At 37.6% G+C, this 22,194-nt stretch overlaps 1 protein-coding gene and 1 long non-coding RNA gene across 2 annotated transcripts in view; one reads left to right on the forward strand and one right to left on the reverse strand.

The window, feature by feature from the left end:
• LOC128655973 (cytochrome P450 2K4-like) overlaps positions 1-13,236 on the forward strand; it is a 66,373-nt gene extending 53,137 nt beyond the window's left edge. The window contains 2 exon segments of the mRNA XM_053709590.1: positions 11,835-11,976; positions 12,886-13,236. Coding sequence (XP_053565565.1) covers positions 11,835-11,976; positions 12,886-13,067 — 324 coding nt within the window. The 3' untranslated portion in view covers positions 13,068-13,236.
• LOC128655976 (uncharacterized) overlaps positions 1-22,194 on the reverse strand; it is a 52,380-nt gene that overhangs the window by 12,412 nt on the left and 17,774 nt on the right. The gene's annotated exons all lie outside the window — the stretch shown is intronic.

A 22,194-nucleotide genomic window follows, 5' to 3' on the forward strand; every position in this document is an offset into this window, starting at 1 on the left:
GTAAGTTTTGTTGCTTTCTGGATGATGGAAATGGGATCCTGTGAGCATCCCACTACAGGTAACACAACTGATGCATCGATAGCAACCCTTTTTCTTTGTCCTTAACCACGTTTGTGAACCGCCATCAGGATTAATGTCGGCCTTTACCAAAATATCTCTAAGGTTTTTGCCCCTTCTGAAACCTATTCTGGGTGGTCTCCAATCTTTGAATGGTAAAGTGTTGTCTGCTTCTATTAGTTTCCATTCTTCCTTGACCATCCTGGTTAGTGGTACCACCTCAGGGGAGTATGTGGTCACAAACGTGAGTTGTTTAGTGTTGTCAGATGATATAGTATCTGTTGTGACTCCAGTGTTTAATGCTTGAGTTTTCATATCTCGTAACTCTTTTGGTTTGTATCCCCTTTGGATAAAACGTTTTGTCATCTCATGTAATTGTTGTTCACATGTTGTTGCATCCGTATTATTTCTGATTACCCGTTGGTATTGAGCCTTGGGGATGTTACGGATCAGGCTTGGTTGGTGGCAGCTCTTCGCATGTAACAGTGAGTTGCGGTCAGTTTCTTTACGGAATAAAGTTGTTCCCAGTCTGTCTTCTATTTTGAACACTCTCACGTCCAAGTAGTCCACACTGTTGTTACTAGTTGTGTGTGTGAATTTAATTGGACTGGCCAATGAATTGAGGAAATTAATCCATTCCAGTAGATTGTTCTCACTCCCCCTCCATATTAAGAACAGGTCGTCGATGTAGCGACAATAATGTCTGATGCGGTTGTCCTCAAAAACTTTCATCTGGACAGATTCATGTTGAGCCATAAACAAATTGGCAAAAGATGGGGCCACATTTGACCCCATCGCTGTTCCCGAAATTTGTTTGTAAAATGTGGTATCAAACAAGAAATAGTTCTCGGTTAGACATAGAGTGAGCAAGCCAATAAGAACTTCTTCAGAGGGTCCGATATAGACTGCTTTTCTTAAAGCTTGTGTGACTGCCATAATGCCTTCATGTTGGGGGATTACGGTGTATAGGCTTGACACGTCTAGGGTGACTAATAAATCTTGGTCGATGATATCCTTCAGATTGGTTATCTTAGTGATAAAATCCTGGGAGTCTTGTATATAAGACGGTGTTGATTTAACTAGAGGTTGTAAATAAAAGTCCACAAACTGGGCTAGAGGCTGAAGTAGAGACCCTCTAGCCGAGACAATAGGTCTCCCCGGTGGTCGTTCTGCATTTTTATGAACCTTAGGTAAGGTATATAGTAGGGGAATGAGTGGGTGTTCCCGTCGTAAGAAGTTGTAGTCATCTTGTGTGATCAGATTCTTATTTTTGTACTCAATCAGGGATGTATCAATTCTCCTCTTTAGTCTGGAGGTGGGGTCCCTATCCAAAGGTAGATAGGTATTTGTATCTGTCAGCTGTCCAAGAATTTCAGACTTGTAATATGATATATCCATGATCACAATAGCCCCGCCCTTGTCGGCAGGGCGAATCACAATTGAAGAGTCTTCACTTAAGGACTTGAGGGCCACTCTTTCCTCTTTTGTTAAATTATCTCTTAATGGCATAACTGGTCTGTCCTTGATGCTGTTGGAAAGAAAACCCGTGAATGTACTGATAGTGGGATTATTCGAAGATGGATCAAATGACCCTTTCGCCCTAAAGTCACTCCTTTGTTCCAGATTGGTCTTGAAATATTCCTTAAGTCTAAGATTTCTGCTGAATCTCTGTACATCTATATACAGGTCAAACTCATTGGTTTTCACAGAGGGCACAAAAGATAAACCTTTATTAAGCAAATTGGTTTCAGTCTCAGATAATATGCGTGAACTGATGTTAAATACAATATTATCTATGTTCTCCGTTGTTGGTGGTATCGGCGGGCAATGCCCCCCCCCGCCTCGTGTGTGGCCTCCGCCTCTTCCTAAAAAACGATGTGCAGATGGGTGTGCAGCCAATAGAGGTAATGCCGCTGTATTCGAGTTAGAGGACTCCCAATGTCCCCTATTGCCCCTCGATCTCGTCGTAACGCCTCTATTGGCCCCGATGGTATCCTCAACTTGAGTCTCAGTTCCTGAGCTATCTCCAGAGCTCGTGTCCACCGTGGCTATGGACCTCTTAGTAAATCTCCGATCTCTCCTGGGCCTGTGTGGTCTCCTGTCTTCTGGTGCAACCATCCATCTGTAGATAGACTTATATGAATAGTCTAATGTGACTGTATGTAATTTTCGATTTTTGAATGCAATAAGATCTTGCTTATAGGTCTTAATCTGGAGACTTAGTTTGTTCAACCAATTTGTGTTGGTATCTGATTCTAGTAGTCCCTGTTTTTCCCGTTCAAAAGATGATATTTCACTTTTAACTTCTTTCAGGAGATGACCAACCTCCCTAATAACAAGTAGCATAAGATCGAACGAACATTTATTTAGAATTTTGCACCAATTGATGCAAAATTCATTATTTGATCTGAGGATAAGGATGAAGATATCTTCACTTTTACCGACGAGGACGCTGAATTGATCCGCTTTGGCTCTATTGAGGAGCAACAAGTAGAGGAATCATTACAAACCATGTATAACACATTAATTAAGCTCAAACAGAGGGAAGTTGATCTAAATCTACATGGGGCATATCTATCAGATTACCACAAAAAGAGAATGATCCCGAGGGGCTTTAGAATAAAGAACATCCCCACTATTGGCAGATCAAATAATGAATTTTGCATCAATTGGTGCAAAATTCTAAATAAATGTTCGTTCGATCTTATGCTACTTGTTATTAGGGAGGTTGGTCATCTCCTGAAAGAAGTTAAAAGTGAAATATCATCTTTTGAACGGGAAAAACAGGGACTACTAGAATCAGATACCAACACAAATTGGTTGAACAAACTAAGTCTCCAGATTAAGACCTATAAGCAAGATCTTATTGCATTCAAAAATCGAAAATTACATACAGTCACATTAGACTATTCATATAAGTCTATCTACAGATGGATGGTTGCACCAGAAGACAGGAGACCACACAGGCCCAGGAGAGATCGGAGATTTACTAAGAGGTCCATAGCCACGGTGGACACGAGCTCTGGAGATAGCTCAGGAACTGAGACTCAAGTTGAGGATACCATCGGGGCCAATAGAGGCGTTACGACGAGATCGAGGGGCAATAGGGGACATTGGGAGTCCTCTAACTCGAATACAGCGGCATTACCTCCATTGGCTGCACACCCATCTGCACATCGTTTTTTAGGAAGAGGCGGAGGCCACACACGAGGCGGGGGGGGCATTGCCCGCCGATACCACCAACAACGGAGAACATAGATAATATTGTATTTAACATCAGTTCACGCATATTATCTGAGACTGAAACCAATTTGCTTAATAAAGGTTTATCTTTTGTGCCCTCTGTGAAAACCAACGAGTTTGACCTGTATATAGATGTACAGAGATTCAGCAGAAATCTTAGACTTAAGGAATATTTCAAGACCAATCTGGAACAAAGGAGTGACTTTAGGGCGAAAGGGTCATTTGATCCATCTTCGAATAATCCCACTATCAGTACATTCACGGGTTTTCTTTCCAACAGCATCAAGGACAGACCAGTTATGCCATTAAGAGATAATTTAACAAAAGAGGAAAGAGTGGCCCTCAAGTCCTTAAGTGAAGACTCTTCAATTGTGATTCGCCCTGCCGACAAGGGCGGGGCTATTGTGATCATGGATATATCATATTACAAGTCTGAAATTCTTGGACAGCTGACAGATACAAATACCTATCTACCTTTGGATAGGGACCCCACCTCCAGACTAAAGAGGAGAATTGATACATCCCTGATTGAGTACAAAAATAAGAATCTGATCACACAAGATGACTACAACTTCTTACGACGGGAACACCCACTCATTCCCCTACTATATACCTTACCTAAGGTTCATAAAAATGCAGAACGACCACCGGGGAGACCTATTGTCTCGGCTAGAGGGTCTCTACTTCAGCCTCTAGCCCAGTTTGTGGACTTTTATTTACAACCTCTAGTTAAATCAACACCGTCTTATATACAAGACTCCCAGGATTTTATCACTAAGATAACCAATCTGAAGGATATCACCGACCAAGATTTATTAGTCACCCTAGACGTGTCAAGCCTATACACCGTAATCCCCCAACATGAAGGCATTATGACAGTCACACAAGCTTTAAGAAAAGCAGTCTATATCGGACCCTCTGAAGAAGTTCTTATTGGCTTGCTCACTCTATGTCTAACCGAGAACTATTTCTTGTTTGATACCACATTTTACAAACAAATTTCGGGAACAGCGATGGGGTCAAATGTGGCCCCATCTTTTGCCAATTTGTTTATGGCTCAACATGAATCTGTCCAGATGAAAGTTTTTGAGGACAACCGCATCAGACATTATTGTCGCTACATCGACGACCTGTTCTTAATATGGAGGGGGAGTGAGAACAATCTACTGGAATGGATTAATTTCCTCAATTCATTGGCCAGTCCAATTAAATTCACACACACAACTAGTAACAACAGTGTGGACTACTTGGACGTGAGAGTGTTCAAAATAGAAGACAGACTGGGAACAACTTTATTTCGTAAAGAAACTGACCGCAACTCACTGTTACATGCGAAGAGCTGCCACCAACCAAGCCTGATCCGTAACATCCCCAAGGCTCAATACCAACGGGTAATCAGAAATAATACGGATGCAACAACATGTGAACAACAATTACATGAGATGACAAAACGTTTTATCCAAAGGGGATACAAACCAAAAGAGTTACGAGATATGAAAACTCAAGCATTAAACACTGGAGTCACAACAGATACTATATCATCTGACAACACTAAACAACTCACGTTTGTGACCACATACTCCCCTGAGGTGGTACCACTAACCAGGATGGTCAAGGAAGAATGGAAACTAATAGAAGCAGACAACACTTTACCATTCAAAGATTGGAGACCACCCAGAATAGGTTTCAGAAGGGGCAAAAACCTTAGAGATATTTTGGTAAAGGCCGACATTAATCCTGATGGCGGTTCACAAACGTGGTTAAGGACAAAGAAAAAGGGTTGCTATCGATGCATCAGTTGTGTTACCTGTAGTGGGATGCTCACAGGATCCCATTTCCATCATCCAGAAAGCAACAAAACTTACAACATCAGATATTTCCTCACTTGTACCACGAAATTTGTGGTGTACTTACTAAATTGCCCATGTGGCAAGTTCTATGTTGGTAAGACGACAGATGATGCCAAAACAAGGATGGCCAATCATAGATCCAGTATTAGACTGGCAATACGAAATGGCAAGGCGGATCAACCGGTGGCGAGACATTTTTTGGAGGCGGGACATTCAGTTAATGATTTAAGATTTAGACTCATTGACCATGTGCCAATCCTTAGAAGAGGAGGGAATAGGGGTAATCTCCTATTACGCAAGGAATCAAGATGGATTTATGAATTGGGGACTATACACCCCAGAGGACTCAATACCCATACTGGATGGCAATGTTTTTTGTGAACTTTGTTTTCTCATTTTTTGAATTTTGCTTTTTATGATTCCTTAGGAGGCCCTAAGAGAATCTCAGACTCTGTGAGAGTCCACGACATTCGACAGTTATACTGATGAGAGTCCATGAGTCCATTACCCAGTCAATTTTTTGTTATTTTTTGTTTATTTTTTAGTCTATTCTTTGATCTAATTTGTGGATTATTTTATAATAATTTTTTTGCCATTAATTATTAATTATTAATTTTTTGTTATTGTTTTTGCTTGATTTTCTTAGTTTCTGAAGTTTTTGCTGATTTTTTTACTTATTTTTGATTTTGATCCCACACATATATATTTTTTATTTTATTTATTTATTCTTTTATTTTTTATTTTTTATTTCATATTTCCATTTTTCCAAATTTTGGTCTAATATAATTTTTTGGCCTCCATTCCTTAGAAATAAGATTTCAAGCATATAGCTTGACATTATGTATTTCCTTGTTAAATTACCTCAGGGTAAAGACCATTATAATATCATTACCTTGTACATATTCCTTGTTATTTGCTTAGATAATAGTCCCTTTTTTGACATTACCTCTTCAATATGAAATATCTGTTATTTGTCAGTTCTCCATGCGCCAATTTTTGTTTTTAATTGTTTTTATTTGAACTGTATTGTTTATGTGGTGTATCACTCCAATGAGTGTTTACACGATCCCTATTGGATCCTTCTGCTGTTTGGTCATGCCCTGTATGACATAGTTCTCTTCCACTTGGTTAAGTCCCTTTTACCCCTTATATTCCTTCTGGGGTACAGCTAGACATTCATGATTGGGGCAGAGATAGGACAGGTTGGGGTTAATAGATTCTTATGCACTGTTTTTAATATTTTCAGGTGATCGTTTTGCGATATATGCCAAATGTTTTCTCCATTATTTCCACACAAGGATTCGTTTACTAACATGGGGTTTATATGATGGAATATTTAAGTGGTAGTTCAAGTAGAGGTCTGAACAATAGATTCCTTCAGGTATCACACTCTAAATACACGTCAATTTCGCCTCAATGTTTGAATGTTGATAAAACATATATAATACGTTTATAAGCACAATCACGTAATAAGTTCATTTAAATAAACACACTTATAGGCACGATCTTTTTTCACTCTTAACTTTAGTTTTATTTTTAGTTTTTTATGTACACTCTGTCAACTCTGGTATGGCGATCCCATAATATGTCTGCTGGCATATTGATCGATTTGAGCAAGAGGCTTTGATTTGTAGTTCACAACATGGTTATTGTAAGTTTATGTGTATGGTTCCGGCTACGATGAATTATAACACTGCATACGTAACTCCAAGACTTGTAGGCTTTTACACGCCCATTTTGTGACACGGCACTCGGCCATTGGATTAGGTTTGTTGACATTCTTAATAGCTCTCCCAGAGCGATCGGCTACACATTATCATTATCTTTGAAAGCGCATGTAACAATTAATCCAGCTGAACATGCGATACTGTGTATTGAGATGCCGGTTCCTTTGTGAGTTATAGCCATGCCGGTGATCGCGTCCCTAGTAATTAGGGGCGGACCAGCAAGAGTGTCTTTTGTTTTCACTATAGATGGTTTCGGCGTCCCTGACAACAAGGGGCTGAGTAGTAACTATAGGAATGACGTATTGGAGCGGAGTGCAATTGAAGTTTGCAAGCCAATACTTGATTGGTTAGATTATAATAAACGATTTTTACGATTTATTTTTTGATTGACAATCATATAGGATGTGTATTTCAGTTAGGGGGCATGACCACCAGCATTAGGGGCCCAAGGGGGATTTGTTTTTAAAGCATTTTTGTTGTTTATGTTTCATTAGTCACATACACGATTTTGTATCATGTTTCCTTATTGGTCACTTCAAGGGTGTGTTCAATTATTCAGTCTGGATTGGCTGATCCTGAGGGGAGTGTGTTTGGGAGCCTATTTAAGGCTGCTTTTGTTCAGTGTTTGTTTGTCAGAGGAAGGGACTGTTGCTGTCCCGAAACGTCACAATCTACATTAAAGTTTTGATCACTTTTTGATGAAAATCCAGTGAGTGCTTCTTTTTGCTTCTTTATATATATATATATATATATATATATATATACAGTATATACAGGGAGTGCAGAATTATTAGGCAAATGAGTATTTTGACCACATCATCCTCTTTATGCATGTTGTCTTACTCCAAGCTGTATAGGCTCGAAAGCCTACTACCAATTAAGCATATTAGGTGATGTGCATCTCTGTAATGAGAAGGGGTGTGGTCTAATGACATCAACACCCTATATCAGGTGTGAATAATTATTAGGCAACTTCCTTTCCTTTGGCAAAATGGGTCAAAAGATGGACTTGACAGGCTCAGAAAAGTCAAAAATAGTGAGATATCTTGCAGAGGGATGCTGCACTCTTAAAATTGCAAAGCTTCTGAAGCATGAAACAATCAAGCGTTTCATTCAAAATAGTCAACAGGGTCGCAAGAAGCGTGTGGAAAAACCAAGGTGCAAAATAACTGCCCATGAACTGAGAAAAGTCAAGCGTGCAGCTGCCAAGATGCCACTTGCCACCAGTTTGGCCATATTTCAGAGCTGCAACATCACTGGAGTGCCCAAAAGCACAAGGTGTGCAATACTCAGAGACATGGCCAAGGTAAGAAAGGCTGAAAGACGACCACCACTGAACAATACACACAAGCTGAAACGTCAAGACTGGGCCAAGAAATATCTCAAGACTGATTTTTTTAAGGTTTTATGGACTGATGAAATGAGAGTGAGTCTTGATGGGCCAGATGGATGGGCCCGTGGCTGGATTGGTAAAGGGCAGAGAGCTCCAGTCCGACTCAGACGCCAGCAAGGTGGAGGTGGAGTACTGGTTTGGGCTGGTATCATCAAAGATGAGCTTGTGGGACCTTTTCGGGTTGAGGATGGAGTCAAGCTCAACTCCCAGTCCTACTGCCAGTTTCTGGAAGACACCTTCTTCAAGCAGTGGTACAGGAAGAAGTCTTCATCCTTCAAGAAAAACATGATTTTCATGCAGGACAATGCTCCATCACACGTGCCCAAGTACTCCACAGCGTGGCTGGCAAGAAAGGGTATAAAAGAAGAAAATCTAATGACATGGCCTCATTGTTCACCTGATCTGAACCCCATTGAGAACCTGTGGTCCATCATCAAATGTGAGATTTACAAGGAGGAAAAACTGTACACCTCTCTGAACAGTGTCTGGGAGGCTGTGGTTGCTGCTGCACGCAATGTTGATGGTGAACAAATCAAAACACTGACAGAATCCATGGATGGCAGGCTTTTGAGTGTCCTTGCAAAGAAAGGTGGCTATATTGGTCACTGATTTGTTTTTGTTTTGTTTTTGAATGTCAGAAATGTATATTTGTGAATGTTGAGATGTTATATTGGTTTCACTGGTAAAAATAAATAATTGAAATGGGTATATATTTGTTTTTTGTTAAGTTGCCTAATAATTATGCACAGTAATAGTCACCTGCACACACAGATATCCCCCTAAAATAGCTATAACTAAAAACAAACTAAAAACTACTTCCAAAACTATTCAGCTTTGATATTAATGAGTTTTTTGGGTTCATTGAGAACATGGTTGTTGTTCAATAATAAAATTAATCCTCAAAAATACAACTTGCCTAATAATTCTGCACTCCCTGTATATATATATATATATATATATATATATATATATATATATATATATATATATATATATATATATATATATATATATATATATATATATACTGTATATATAATACTCCAAACTTGAGTGCAATCAATGTCCCAAAATGAAGAAATTGATACTTGATTGATCTTGCTCTCCCCATATGAAACCTTGCTAGTCCATCCCCGATTCCGATAAATACAAATAAATTATACCCATCTTCTTATCACAAAAATGACAAATGTGTTACTTGGCATGTGCAACCATGCTAGTCCACCTATAATCCCCATGTATAAAAATAGTTATACCCAAGTTTATATCAGGAAAAGGTCAAATATGTTCCTTGGCATGTGTAACCATGATATTCCACCCATAATCCCCATGTAGAAAAATAATTTGAACCATATTCTTATCAGAAACAGGTAAAATATGTTCCTTGGCATGTGTGTGTGTATATATATATATATATATATATATATATATATATGTATATACAGTATTTATATATATATATATATATATATATATATATATATATAAAGATATCTATTTATAAATACATAAAACATATTCTGCTATGTATAACACTTTATTAAATATGAATATTGCATACATATGTTTTTTTTCATGTTTTCATCTACTTAAAGGGCCATGATACCCAAATGTTGAAACACTTGAAAGTGATACAGCATAGCTTTAAAAAGCTGACTAGAAAATATCACCTGAACATCCCTATGTAAAAAGAAAGATATTTTACCTCAAAATTTCCTCAGTAGCCACATACCTTTGTAAAGGACTTCTAAGCAGCAAATCAGTATGTCTGTCCCGGGACAGGCAAAGGGGTGAGCTTTGTGCACTCTTATTTCCCTATTCAGTTTAAGGAAGTTTACCATGAAATCTCATGAGAGTTAATTCAAATCTCATGATATCACAGTAAAACAGTTCATGACTTCAGCAATGTTGATGCTGATTGGCTGCTGTTCAGGGGCGTGTTATGGCCTAGGCCAACAAGGCCCGTGCCTAGGGCGGCAGTTGGAGAAGGGCGGCAGATTTGGGAGGGCCGACAAGCACCATTCACTTAGTTCTAAGGTAAGGCATAACATTGCTTCATTATCCCAGGCGCACTCACGCTGCGCACATTGTTTAATCTGGCTAAGTGGCTATCACTGAAGAGAAGCAAATCAGCGTTTGACACATCTTCAATGGTAAATGCGCACCTCTCTGACACCAATGATGCTGTTTATTAGTGGCTGTTAGAAGGAAACAATGAAATTTTTATGGTATGCATTTAAAACGTAGCTTTTATTCCAGTTCTTTAAAATATAAGCCGTAGAACAGGACAAAGCTAAACACGGTTCTAGTTTAAAAGTACAGTGTTTTGCTGTGTCCTGTTCTTCTATGGCTTATATTTTACTGTTCTGTAATAATACGCTACACTAAGTTTGACTACAGACTCAGAGCCATGAGACCGGCTCCTTCTCTAGCTAAACTGATTGGCCTGCCCTGTTAGCAGAGGACGCTGAGGGAAAGCTAAATGAGACACAGCAAGGAGGGACCGGCAGTAACAGCAGTTACTATAGCCTTCATTCATAAAAAAAACTGACACTTGCCTCCAAAAACCCTTAATTTATTATACAATCTAAGACAGAGCAATCTAAGAGAGAGGTCACCTGATCGCCCCCAGCACTGCAGTCAGCAGTGCAGTAGTGCACAGAATCATTTTACACTGCGTGCGTGCGTGCTGCTGTAGGAAGTATGTTGGTGGAGTTAGAGCAGGACCCTTTAGACAGCGTGAGTAACAAACTCATTCATTATTTGTTGTCAGTAGTGCCTTAGATGTTTGAAGCTGTTCACACTCCTTTACATGAATCTATGCTTCAAAGTAGCTGTGTCTGACTCTGTTGGTAGTCTCCCCCCTCCCTGCTCTCATTTCCTCAATTCCTTCTCAAGACTGTGTGGCATCTCCCCTCCTGCTATCTATCTCTAACCTACTTGTCATGAGGATGATGTCAATAGGTTATCAGAAAAAAGAAATCACATGGGAAATGTGTTACTGGGGGTTGGGGATTCCTATTTCAGAATAACTATTAACCCCTTCTTCAGACTTTGCCACATAGTGTGTATGTATGAGTGTATATCTGTGTATGTTGGTGTGCATTTGTGTATGTATGTGCATATGTATGTATGTATATATATATATATATATATATATATATATATATGTATTGTATATATATATATATTTATTTATTTTTTTGTGTGTGTTTGTGTTTGTTGGGGGGGGCAGCAGAATATTGAGTGCCTAGGGCAGCACAAAACCTAAATACGCCACTGCTGCTGTTGATTTCTTCATTTTTTATTTTTTTTTACCTGCAGCTGGGCAGCAGCTGAATTATAACTTTTTACACAGAACTTACTCTGCTGAGCTGAGGAAGTTGTGAGGTAAAATATATTCCTTTTTTACATAGAGATGCTCAGGTGATATTTTCCTGTCAGCTTTTTACAGTTATACTGCATCAGTTTCAAGTGATTTAGCATATGAGTATTATGTCCCTTTAACTGCAAAGGGTTCCAATGCACTTAACATTCAGATACTCATTATTGTACACTTTCTAGGGGACCACCATTTTCCCAGTGCTCACTTCTGTATTGCAAGACAAGGATTATTTTGAGAAACCAGATGAGTTTTACCCTCAACACTTTCTTGATTCTGAAGGGAATTTTGTACGGAATGACGCATTCATGCCATTTTCAGCAGGTATTGCACGTTTCTTTTATCAAACAACAGATGTGTGTAAAAAGGGAGATTTATTTTTTTAAAAATGTCATGCCTTGTTATCCAAATTGCAAGAACAGCAAGTTTAAAAACAGTTATTATAAGATGAAACTAGACAATGTGCATTCGGCTATTTCCGTTTGATCCAAATGCCGAAAATGGCAGTCACAAGACGCATTCAGCAATTTCTGAAATGCAAAGAGCTTAGTATGTTGCACTTTCACAAGAATATATCTGGTACCAAAAATTGCCAAATGTGGCTTGCGGTCGTCGCCATCACAGGCATTCAGATCTAGATGAAACTATATGAAATCTTTTGAACATTACATTTTTTTTACTTATAACAGTGGACACAGTTTGTTCTGATACAACCTTTCCCTAATTATAAGTGTTGTTAGTTATGTGTCATTCTATGCTCTAAGTAAACAAACTATCATTTATAACAGTGGTTTAGACTTTGATCATCAGCATAAAACACCCTGTAATTACAAAACATCTGCTGTCTTTAAATAGATTAACATATCAACAGAGTGTGAACATTTTCCAAATTCATTAACATGGCTCCAGTCATTTTTAATGGCTAAGCTCCCCAATCACTTGCATTATTTGAAGGAACTAATCTGGAGTTGATACTGTAATTTTATTAGCAAAATTGCATTGTGTTATCGTACAACTTCTGCAACCTTATAATTTAGATATCTGCAGTGTGCAGTTACAATTTTGAAAATTAGAAAACCTGTAATTTTTAGAGATAAATTACAGTAAAAAGGGAGATCATGAAAGTATATTGCAAAGTTTTTTTTGTGTTTTTTTTTTTTATGCATAATTAAGATGTTTATATCCTTTTAAGCACTTGCTAGACACTTTATCTCACCTTTTTACTTTTACCAGGTCAAAGAATTTGTGCTGGGGAGAATTTAGCCAGAATGGAGCTGTTTCTGTTCTTTACAAGACTGTTGCAGAAGTTCACATTTCGTCCTCCTCCGGGTGTTCCTGACGTTGAGCTTATTTCAATGGACGGAGCTACTAGAAATCCCAAGAAATATCAGATGTGTGCTATACTTCGTATCTAGATGTGTGCTGTACCTCATACCTAGATGTGTGCTGTACCTCGTACCTAGATGTGTGCTGTACCTCGTACCTAAATGTGTGCTGTACCTCATACCTAGAGTAGAAAATAAAGATTTAAATGTGGCCTTTTGTCAACATGTTTGTAATAAAGATTTGTCTTTTCTGACTCCATATTATGTTCAATACATTTTTCTAAGTTAAAACTTTAGTTGTTTTAAATGTTAACTTTTTATCAAATCCATCATATAGTATTAACCATGTATAAATAGTCTTGCACGATCAATGCAAAATGGTGCAATGATAAATGACATTTGCGGCGAACATGATACGCTACATCGTATCAATCTGTCCGCACTATCATAAATTGACCCCTCAGACTTCAATTGAGTTGTGAAAAGTGTAAAAATAAAACAAGTCGCGCAAACCCGATCACATTTTATCAAGTGTGTTAACCCGACATGAAAGATGAATATTTGACATTCCAATGTTATTTACATAGTAGAATATGTTTATATATATATATAGATAGATAGATAGATAGATACACACATATACGCACACATATATATATATATATATATATATATATATATATATATATATATATATATATATATATACAGTATATAATTAGTATTTTTTATTTTTGGGGGGAATACAGTATATATATCCTTGATTATATATAGGTTGGTATTCAAACCCCTCAATCTCAGCTCCCTTAAGCCCAAGGAACCTATAAGACCTACCCCAAAGAGTAATTTCATACTCCTGGGGGTTTATGTATAAACACTTTTAAAAAAAATAAAAAAAATAAGAAAAAGTGTTTAAGCACAACATATACATGCCCCTCTAACAAGCCATCAAAAAGGCCTAGAGACACCAAGACCACTTGTTTTAAATTCCATAAGCCCCTCTTAAAAATAAAGCCCTTACATACGTTTTAATAGTCAGATGATAACTGTGATGTGATAAGAGTAAAAAAAAATATCTGCACAGAGACTCATGGGAGCTCCTATGTGCAGATCAAAGTTACAAAAAAATAGTCCTTATTGATATGGCTAACCTCTTCTTTTTACTATAGTGTTTAACTGGGAAAAAACACATATACACACTATTGTTTATAATGTTGTTAATTAAAATGAAGAAAATCACTTTTTTCACACTTTTAGTTGCTGGTTTCTTACATATCATGATATATACATAAAATGTTATAAATGTGATTCTTTTGGGTACTGAAAATGACCTACATTAGGGCCTAAATATAAACAGCATAAAAAAACTGCAAAATAGTTCAGCACATGGAGTGAAAATGGCTCAGCAGTTAAAGGTTTAATACACAGGCATATTTTGGCCTAGGCAAACAAGGCACTTGCCTAGGGCAGCAGATTTGGGGGAGTAAGCACTTTTTGAGTTTCTGTTGGGGCAGCAGGTGACTTAACTATCTATCTATATATATATATATATATATATATATATATATATATATATATATATCACTTCTCTAATGTATACTGAGTACACATGTGCTAATTCAACCCACCTATATGATTTTACAAGTTTGCAAGCCCAGGTGAACATTTACTTTGGAAATGCCATTAAAAAAAGTTACATTACACCCTGACTAAAAATTATTATGGCTAAAAATCTATCTATCAGTCTATATATACAGGGAGTGCAGAATTATTAGGCAAATGAGTATTTTGACCACATCATCCTCTTTATGCATGTTGTCTTACTCCAAACTGTATAGGCTCGAAAGCCTACTACCAATTAAGCATATTAGGTGATGTGCATCTCTGTAATGAGAAGGGGTGTGGTCTAATGACATCAACACCCTATATCAGGTGTGCATAATTATTAGGCAACTTCCTTTCCTTTGGCAAAATGGGTCAAAAGAAGGACTTGACAGGCTCAGAAAAGTCAAAAATAGTGAGATATCTTGCAGAGGGATGCTGCACTCTTAAAATTGCAAAGCTTCTGAAGCGTGATCATCGAACAATCAAGCGTTTCATTCAAAATAGTCAACAGGGTCGCAAGAAGCGTGTGGAAAAACCAAGGCGCAAAATAACTGCCCATGAACTGAGAAAAGTCAAGCTTGCAGCTGCCAAGATGCCACTTGCCACCAGTTTGGCCATATTTCAGAGCTGCAACATCACTGGAGTGCCCAAAAGCACAAGGTGTGCAATACTCAGAGACATGGCCAAGGTAAGAAAGGCTGAAAGACGACCACCACTGAACAAGACACACAAGCTGAAACGTCAAGACTGGGCCAAGAAATATCTCAAGACTGATTTTTCTAAGGTTTTATGGACTGATGAAATGAGAGTGAGTCTTGATGGGCCAGATGGATGGGCCCGTGGCTGGATTGGTAAAGGGCAGAGAGCTCCAGTCCGACTCAGACGCCAGCAAGGTGGAGGTGGAGTACTGGTTTGGGCTGGTATAATCAAAGATGAGCTTGTGGGGCCTTTTCGGGTTGAGGATGGAGTCAAGCTCAACTCCCAGTCCTAATGCCAGTTTCTGGAAGACACCTTCTTCAAGCAGTGGTACAGGAAGAAGTCTGCATCCTTCAAGAAAAACCTGATTTTCATGCAGGACAATGCTCCATCACACGCGTCCAAGTACTCCACAGCGTGGCTGGCAAGAAAGGGTATAAAAGAAGAAAATCTAATGACATGGCCTCCTTGTTCACCTGATCTGAACCCCATTGAGAACCCGTGGTCCATCATCAAATGTGAGATTTACAAGGAGGGAAAACAGTACACCTCTCTGAACAGTGTCTGGGAGGCTGTGGTTGCTGCTGCACGCAATGTTGATGGTGAACAGATCAAAACACTGACAGAATCCATGGATGGCAGGCTTTTGAGTGTCCTTGCAAATAAAGGTGGCTATATTGGTCACTGATTTGTTTTTGCTTTGTTTTTGAATGTCAGAAATGTATATTTGTGAATGTTGAGATGTTATATTGGTTTCACTGGTAAAAATAAATAATTGAAATGGGTATATATTTGTTTTTTGTTAAGTTGCCTAATAATTATGCACAGTAATAGTCACCTGCACACACAGATATCCCCCTAAAATAGCTAAAACTAAAAACAAACTAAAAACTACTTCCAAAAATATTCAGCTTTGATATTAATGAGTTTTTTGGGTTCATTGAGAACATGGTTGTTGTTCAATAATAAAATTAATCCTCAAAAATACAACTTGCCTAATAATTCTGCACTCCCTGTATATATATATATATCTATATATCAATATATATATATATATATATATATATATATATATATATATATATATATATATATATATATATATTGGTCTATCTATCTTTTATCTATCATCTATATATCTATCCTCAAAATCATTACCAGAGCAACATGTATATTATTGTTTTTGCTCACTACTGAGTTTACACTAGGGTCTTCTGTTGAATAGTTCCTCAATTGCAGGAAACTCTTAAACTAATTCCGTTCTGATACATAAATAGTATTTGAAAACCATTTGCCTCTACACCAGTTCCTTTACATATATCCCTTTTATTTTTCCAAATGATCTCTTTGGTTACCTAATTACATTTTTATTAGGCCACAATATTTCAGCTCTTGACAATTACTTTTCCTTGAGTTTTAAGACATTTTTACAACACTGACCAAAGTTTTGCCAGCCTTACAATCCTTCTTGATTGTGATAAATATGTTAAATAATTTATTTCCACATTTGACAAGTATGTTGCTATACTTTGAAACTCACCCACGTTTCATGAGATCATACTAAGGTAAGCAATTATCTTGACCACTATAAGTCAGCTGTGTTTGCAGCAGTGTCACAAAGTTATACATATACATAATCTGCTGTAATATCTTATTCTTGGCACTTAGCCTTATTTAAAAGCTCCTGAAATGAGTCAGTTGTATTTAGGTATTAGAAAATCTATCATATCACACCCCCTTCCATCCTGCCCAGGCAGAATTTTAGAGACAATGATAGGTAAGTACATTTACTAAAGGAGATATGCTTTGCCTTCAGTCTATCCTTTTGCTTTATTCTCTGGACAGGTTGTTGGACAGATACTGTCCAGGTGTGTTCTTTTCTCTATGGGCCTGCAGCAAGGAATGGAGTATATAATGTCTTCCTCATCTCTTCCTGGGTTAAAGAATTACTACAATCTACATCCCCATCTGTAAAGGAAAGGTGATATGTGCTGGAAGCACTTCTGAAATGTACAGGGCAATTCCAGAATATGGGCTGAAATATTAAGACCTCCCAACCATCCTGGACTTGGCTGACTTGTCATTAGTTGGGAGGTTTCTAGAGACTACCAATTAAATGCCCAACTTTGCCAAGCCAATGACACGCTTGTGCCCTGCCTCTCCCATCCTTCTACTGCCCACAAAGCACTGGTATAAACAATGGATGGTGTTTGGGAATACTGGGATGGTATCCCATGTGGCCTGTAGAGAAATGAGGGTACAAACAAAGGAATAAGGGCTAGTGAGATAAGGTTCCCTATTCAGGAAAAGCTCACAAATTGCATAATGTTTGTAAGTAGTAGTAGTATAGGGAGGTAATATAATGTGCTTGAGAGAATCATTCTTTAGGGTCACGTTCTCTTGTAAATTTAAAGTCTAATCATAGACAGCATTTAATACAGGTTGATAGAGAACTGGAAACAACAAACAAGACAGATCAGACATAATAAATATTTGTGTACTGTGACACTCAGATTATGTGCACAGTGATAATCTATAAACTCCCTTCCTCTTTGTCATGTGACACAGAAGCAGATAACCAAATCAGAAACCAAGGGGAGGAGATTTTAAAGTTTTATCAAGCAGACTACAGGGACATTTTATTCACACAAGTAACTTACAAGCAGCAGATAAGTGAGTAAAACTCTTTTATATTTGTCTACTGGCTGAAGAAACTGAAGTGTGTGAGCTTTTTGTGCATTTTAAAGACTTAGATAAAAGTATAAAACATTTAGCAAAATTAATAGGTGAAGTACAGGTTATACCGTTAATGGCTAACGAATTAGGAGACCAATTCAGGGCTCTGAGGTTACTTCTGAGAGACAGCATGATGAAGCTTGCAATTGTATGCCCTATTAGTTAATTGTATCCCATTGATTTTCTTATTTTATTTTATTTTTACAAAAAATGTGTGCTTTCTTCTAATAAACTGGCTTATACACCGTACCCTGCAAAGTAAATACTTGTAACTTGTTACTTTGAACACAAGAAACAGTAATTTTCAAGTTAGGTTAGTGAAATCATTCAGCAATAAAAACAGTATAACATCTATGTACTTACTTATTTATTAACTTAATATATAATGAATGATTTATAATTTGGTGAAAATTGTAAGATACTAACCTTTTCTTTTAAAGCTATGTAAATATTATATATTTTATTTTTTTGAATGATGTTTGTTTGTGAAAAATGTGGCTATATTGCTTTTACCAGATATCCATTATTTCCAGTATTTCCCCTTCCTGCCCACTACAATATCTCCTATTTAAAAAAATCTGATACTGATTGGGTCTCATGTGGATTAGGGTGGACCAGGGGCTTCCTAGCAATGGGTCTGATCTTAGGTCTGATATGGACATATATCTTACAGGGACTTCATGACTGATTGGACTAACTGAGGTTCAATATAGGCAAAAAAAAGCTATTTGGATATAGCAAAGCATAGTTACATGGATTCAAGCTTGCCAGCTGTCCTCCATTAAAAAATTAGACAACCAGTGGGTGAAATAGTGGGTGAAACGGAGAAAGTAGACAGACATGGCTGTAATACAACCTCAGATCAGATTCCAGACCCTACAATCCCTTTGTGTGCCACATCTAATCTTATATAATACCCTAGCTCTAAAACCCCTCATTCAGATACATACCAACATCAGATTACACACTCACCCTAAAACCCATCAGATAACAGTATACCAGCATCCAATAATACACTCACCCTAAAACCCCTCAGTCACCAGCATACCAACATCAGATGATACACTCACCCTAAAACCCCTCAGTCAGCAGCATACCAACATCAGATTATACACTCACCCTAAAACCCATCAATCAACTACATACCAACATCAAGTTATACACTCATCCTAAAACCCCTCAGTCAGATACAGAACAACATCAGATTATAAACTCACCACAAAACCCCTCTGACAGCAGCATACTAACATCAGGTATACACTCACTCTAAAACCCCCAGCAAGCAGCATACCAGCATCAGATGATACACTCACCCTAAAACCCCTCAGTCAGCAAAATACCAACATCAGACGATACACTCACCCTAAACCCCTTAGTCAGCAGCATACCAACATCAGATTATACACTCACCCTAGAACACCTCAGTATGCAGCTTATTAACATCAGATTATTCACTCACCCTAAAACCCCTTAGTCAGCAGCATACGAACATCAGATTATACACTCAACCTAGAACACCTCAGTATGCAGCATACTAACATCAGATTATTCATTCACCCTAAAACCCATCAGTTAGCAAAATACTAACATCAGATTAAACACTCACCCTAAAACCCCTTAGTCAGCATTATACCAACATCAGATTATACACTCACCCTAGAACACCTCAGTATGCAGCATACTAACATCAGATTATTTACTCACCCTAAAACCCATCAGCCAGCTACATACTAAAATCAGATTATACACTCACCCTAAAACCCCTCAGTCAGCAACATATCAACATAAGACTATACACTCACCCTAAAACCCCTTAGTCAGCATTATACCAACATCAGATTATACACTCACCCTAGAACACCTCAGTATGTAGCATACTAACATCAGATTATTCGCTCACCCTAAACCCCAACAGTCAGCAACATACCAACATCAGATTATACACTCACCCTAAAAACCCTTAGTCAGCATTATGCCATCAGATTATACACTCACACTAGAACACCTCAGTATGCAGCATACTAACATCAGATTATTCACTAACCTTAAAACCTATCAGTCAGCTACATACCAACATCAGATTATACATTCACCCTAAAACCCCTCAATCAGCAACATACCAACATCAGACACTACACTTACCCTAAAACCCTTAGTCAGCATTATACCAACATCAGACTATACACTCACCCTAAAACCCCTAAATAAACAGCATACCAACATCAGATTATACACACACCCTAAAACACCTTAGTCAGCAACACACAAACATCAGATTATACACTCACCCTAAAACCCCTTAGTCAGCTACATACCAACATCAGATTATACACTCACCCTAAAACTCCTCAATCAGCAACATACCAACATCAGATTATACACTCACACTAAAACTCCTCAGTCAGCAACATACCAACATCAGACTATACACTCACCCTAAAACCCCTCAATTCGCAACATACCAACATAAGAAATCACTCTGTAGTATCCCAGAAGGGGATGCAAAAAGGCGCGCTGTTAGATTTGAAAATCGGGGCGGGAAAAAAGTGGGAGTGACATAGATATGCACCCAAACAGAAAAACAAAAGATGCAACAAGACTGAAAACAATGTGTTTTCTATAACAATGTAATAGTTATCATAGATAAAATACCATGTCCCAAAGTGTTAATAAACAATGTCTTAGTCCATAGAAACAGATTACCGCCGGACGTTTTCTGGCGGGGCAGCTCCTCTTGGTCCCAGAGAGCGGGGGGGTAGTACTGTGGTAGAAAAAAGAGAGAAAAAGAGAGGGCGCCAATAGTGTGATATTGTTTGTTTCACAGCAGAAATTAAACACAGATATTGCGCTTACCAAAAAGAGTTGCACTGAACTCTGACAACCATTTGACCCCTGACAGCTAGATTTAGAATATCAATTTGGAGGTCATTACCCACACACTGCCCTTCACTTATTATTTTATTATTATTTATTTTGATATACAATTTTCTTTATAGTATCTAATACCCACATTATTGTCCTTTTTTTTTATACACTCACTTTTATCAGATTTCACACATAAGACTTGACACATCGTCAATCACACAGAATTATACTGGTATTTATTATTTAACAAAATATCATGACACACTAACACTCTGTTCAGATATCTCGGTCCAAACAAACACTTTACATTATCACCATCACATCCCAATAAACACCACATCACCTTGAACTTCAGTAAATTATTTTTTTTGATTCACATACGAGCACTCATCACATTCACTGAAGCTTAGAAACTACAAGGCAATACAAGCCTTTTACTGAATCTAATAAACAGAAATTACACTACAAATCCAAAAAAAAATTTTTATTCACTCCACCTATCTGTCAGTATGCAATCCAAAGAAGAAAGAAGTTCTAAACGTTTAGGATTTAATTTATCCAAAGACATATCTGTTATAGAAGCTCTATCTGATAACCATGATATTATACCCATGAGAGATCTCTTCTATCTATTAGAAGAAGAAATAAATAAAGAGCACAGACACTGGTGGGATCTAACCACCTTGGAGAAATATTTAGAAAACAAATATATACCCAGGGGTCTAAGACTATTGAAACACTGTTCTTTAAAAGACGATCCAGAGATCTTAAAAAGATGGTACGATGCCTTAAGTGAATGCTCTTTTAATTTGATTAAAATCCTAATAGACCATAGAAGAAAACTATACAGTCAGAGCAGTAACAACATAGAAAAAATACAAAAAGATCTCAAAGTATATCAACAAAATCCTGATTATAATAAAATAAACAAAGATATTAACGAGAGAACAGATAGATATCAAGAAAACTTAGTCAATATCAAAAACAAGAAATTACAGAGGGACCACGAAGATTATACTAACAACTGTGTCTATTCTTTTAATCGCAAAAATGAGACACAAGAGAACAATATCGGGCACATGAATACACAGAATACATAGAACGAATGGAAATTGGTCCAATATGGAAAACACAAAAAACAAAAAAATCCACATTATCACACAAATACTTACAACCAACATATACATCCAAATACCGTCAATCATGGGAATCAATGGCACAACAACAGGCACCCCAGTACATATCAAGACAAATCACACTCTTTACCACAACATGAACATTATAATGGGCATTATAATAACTCATATTATTTCAA

Source organism: Bombina bombina, chromosome 4 (assembly GCF_027579735.1).
Source record: "Bombina bombina isolate aBomBom1 chromosome 4, aBomBom1.pri, whole genome shotgun sequence".
Taxonomy (NCBI): Eukaryota; Metazoa; Chordata; class Amphibia; order Anura; family Bombinatoridae; genus Bombina; species Bombina bombina.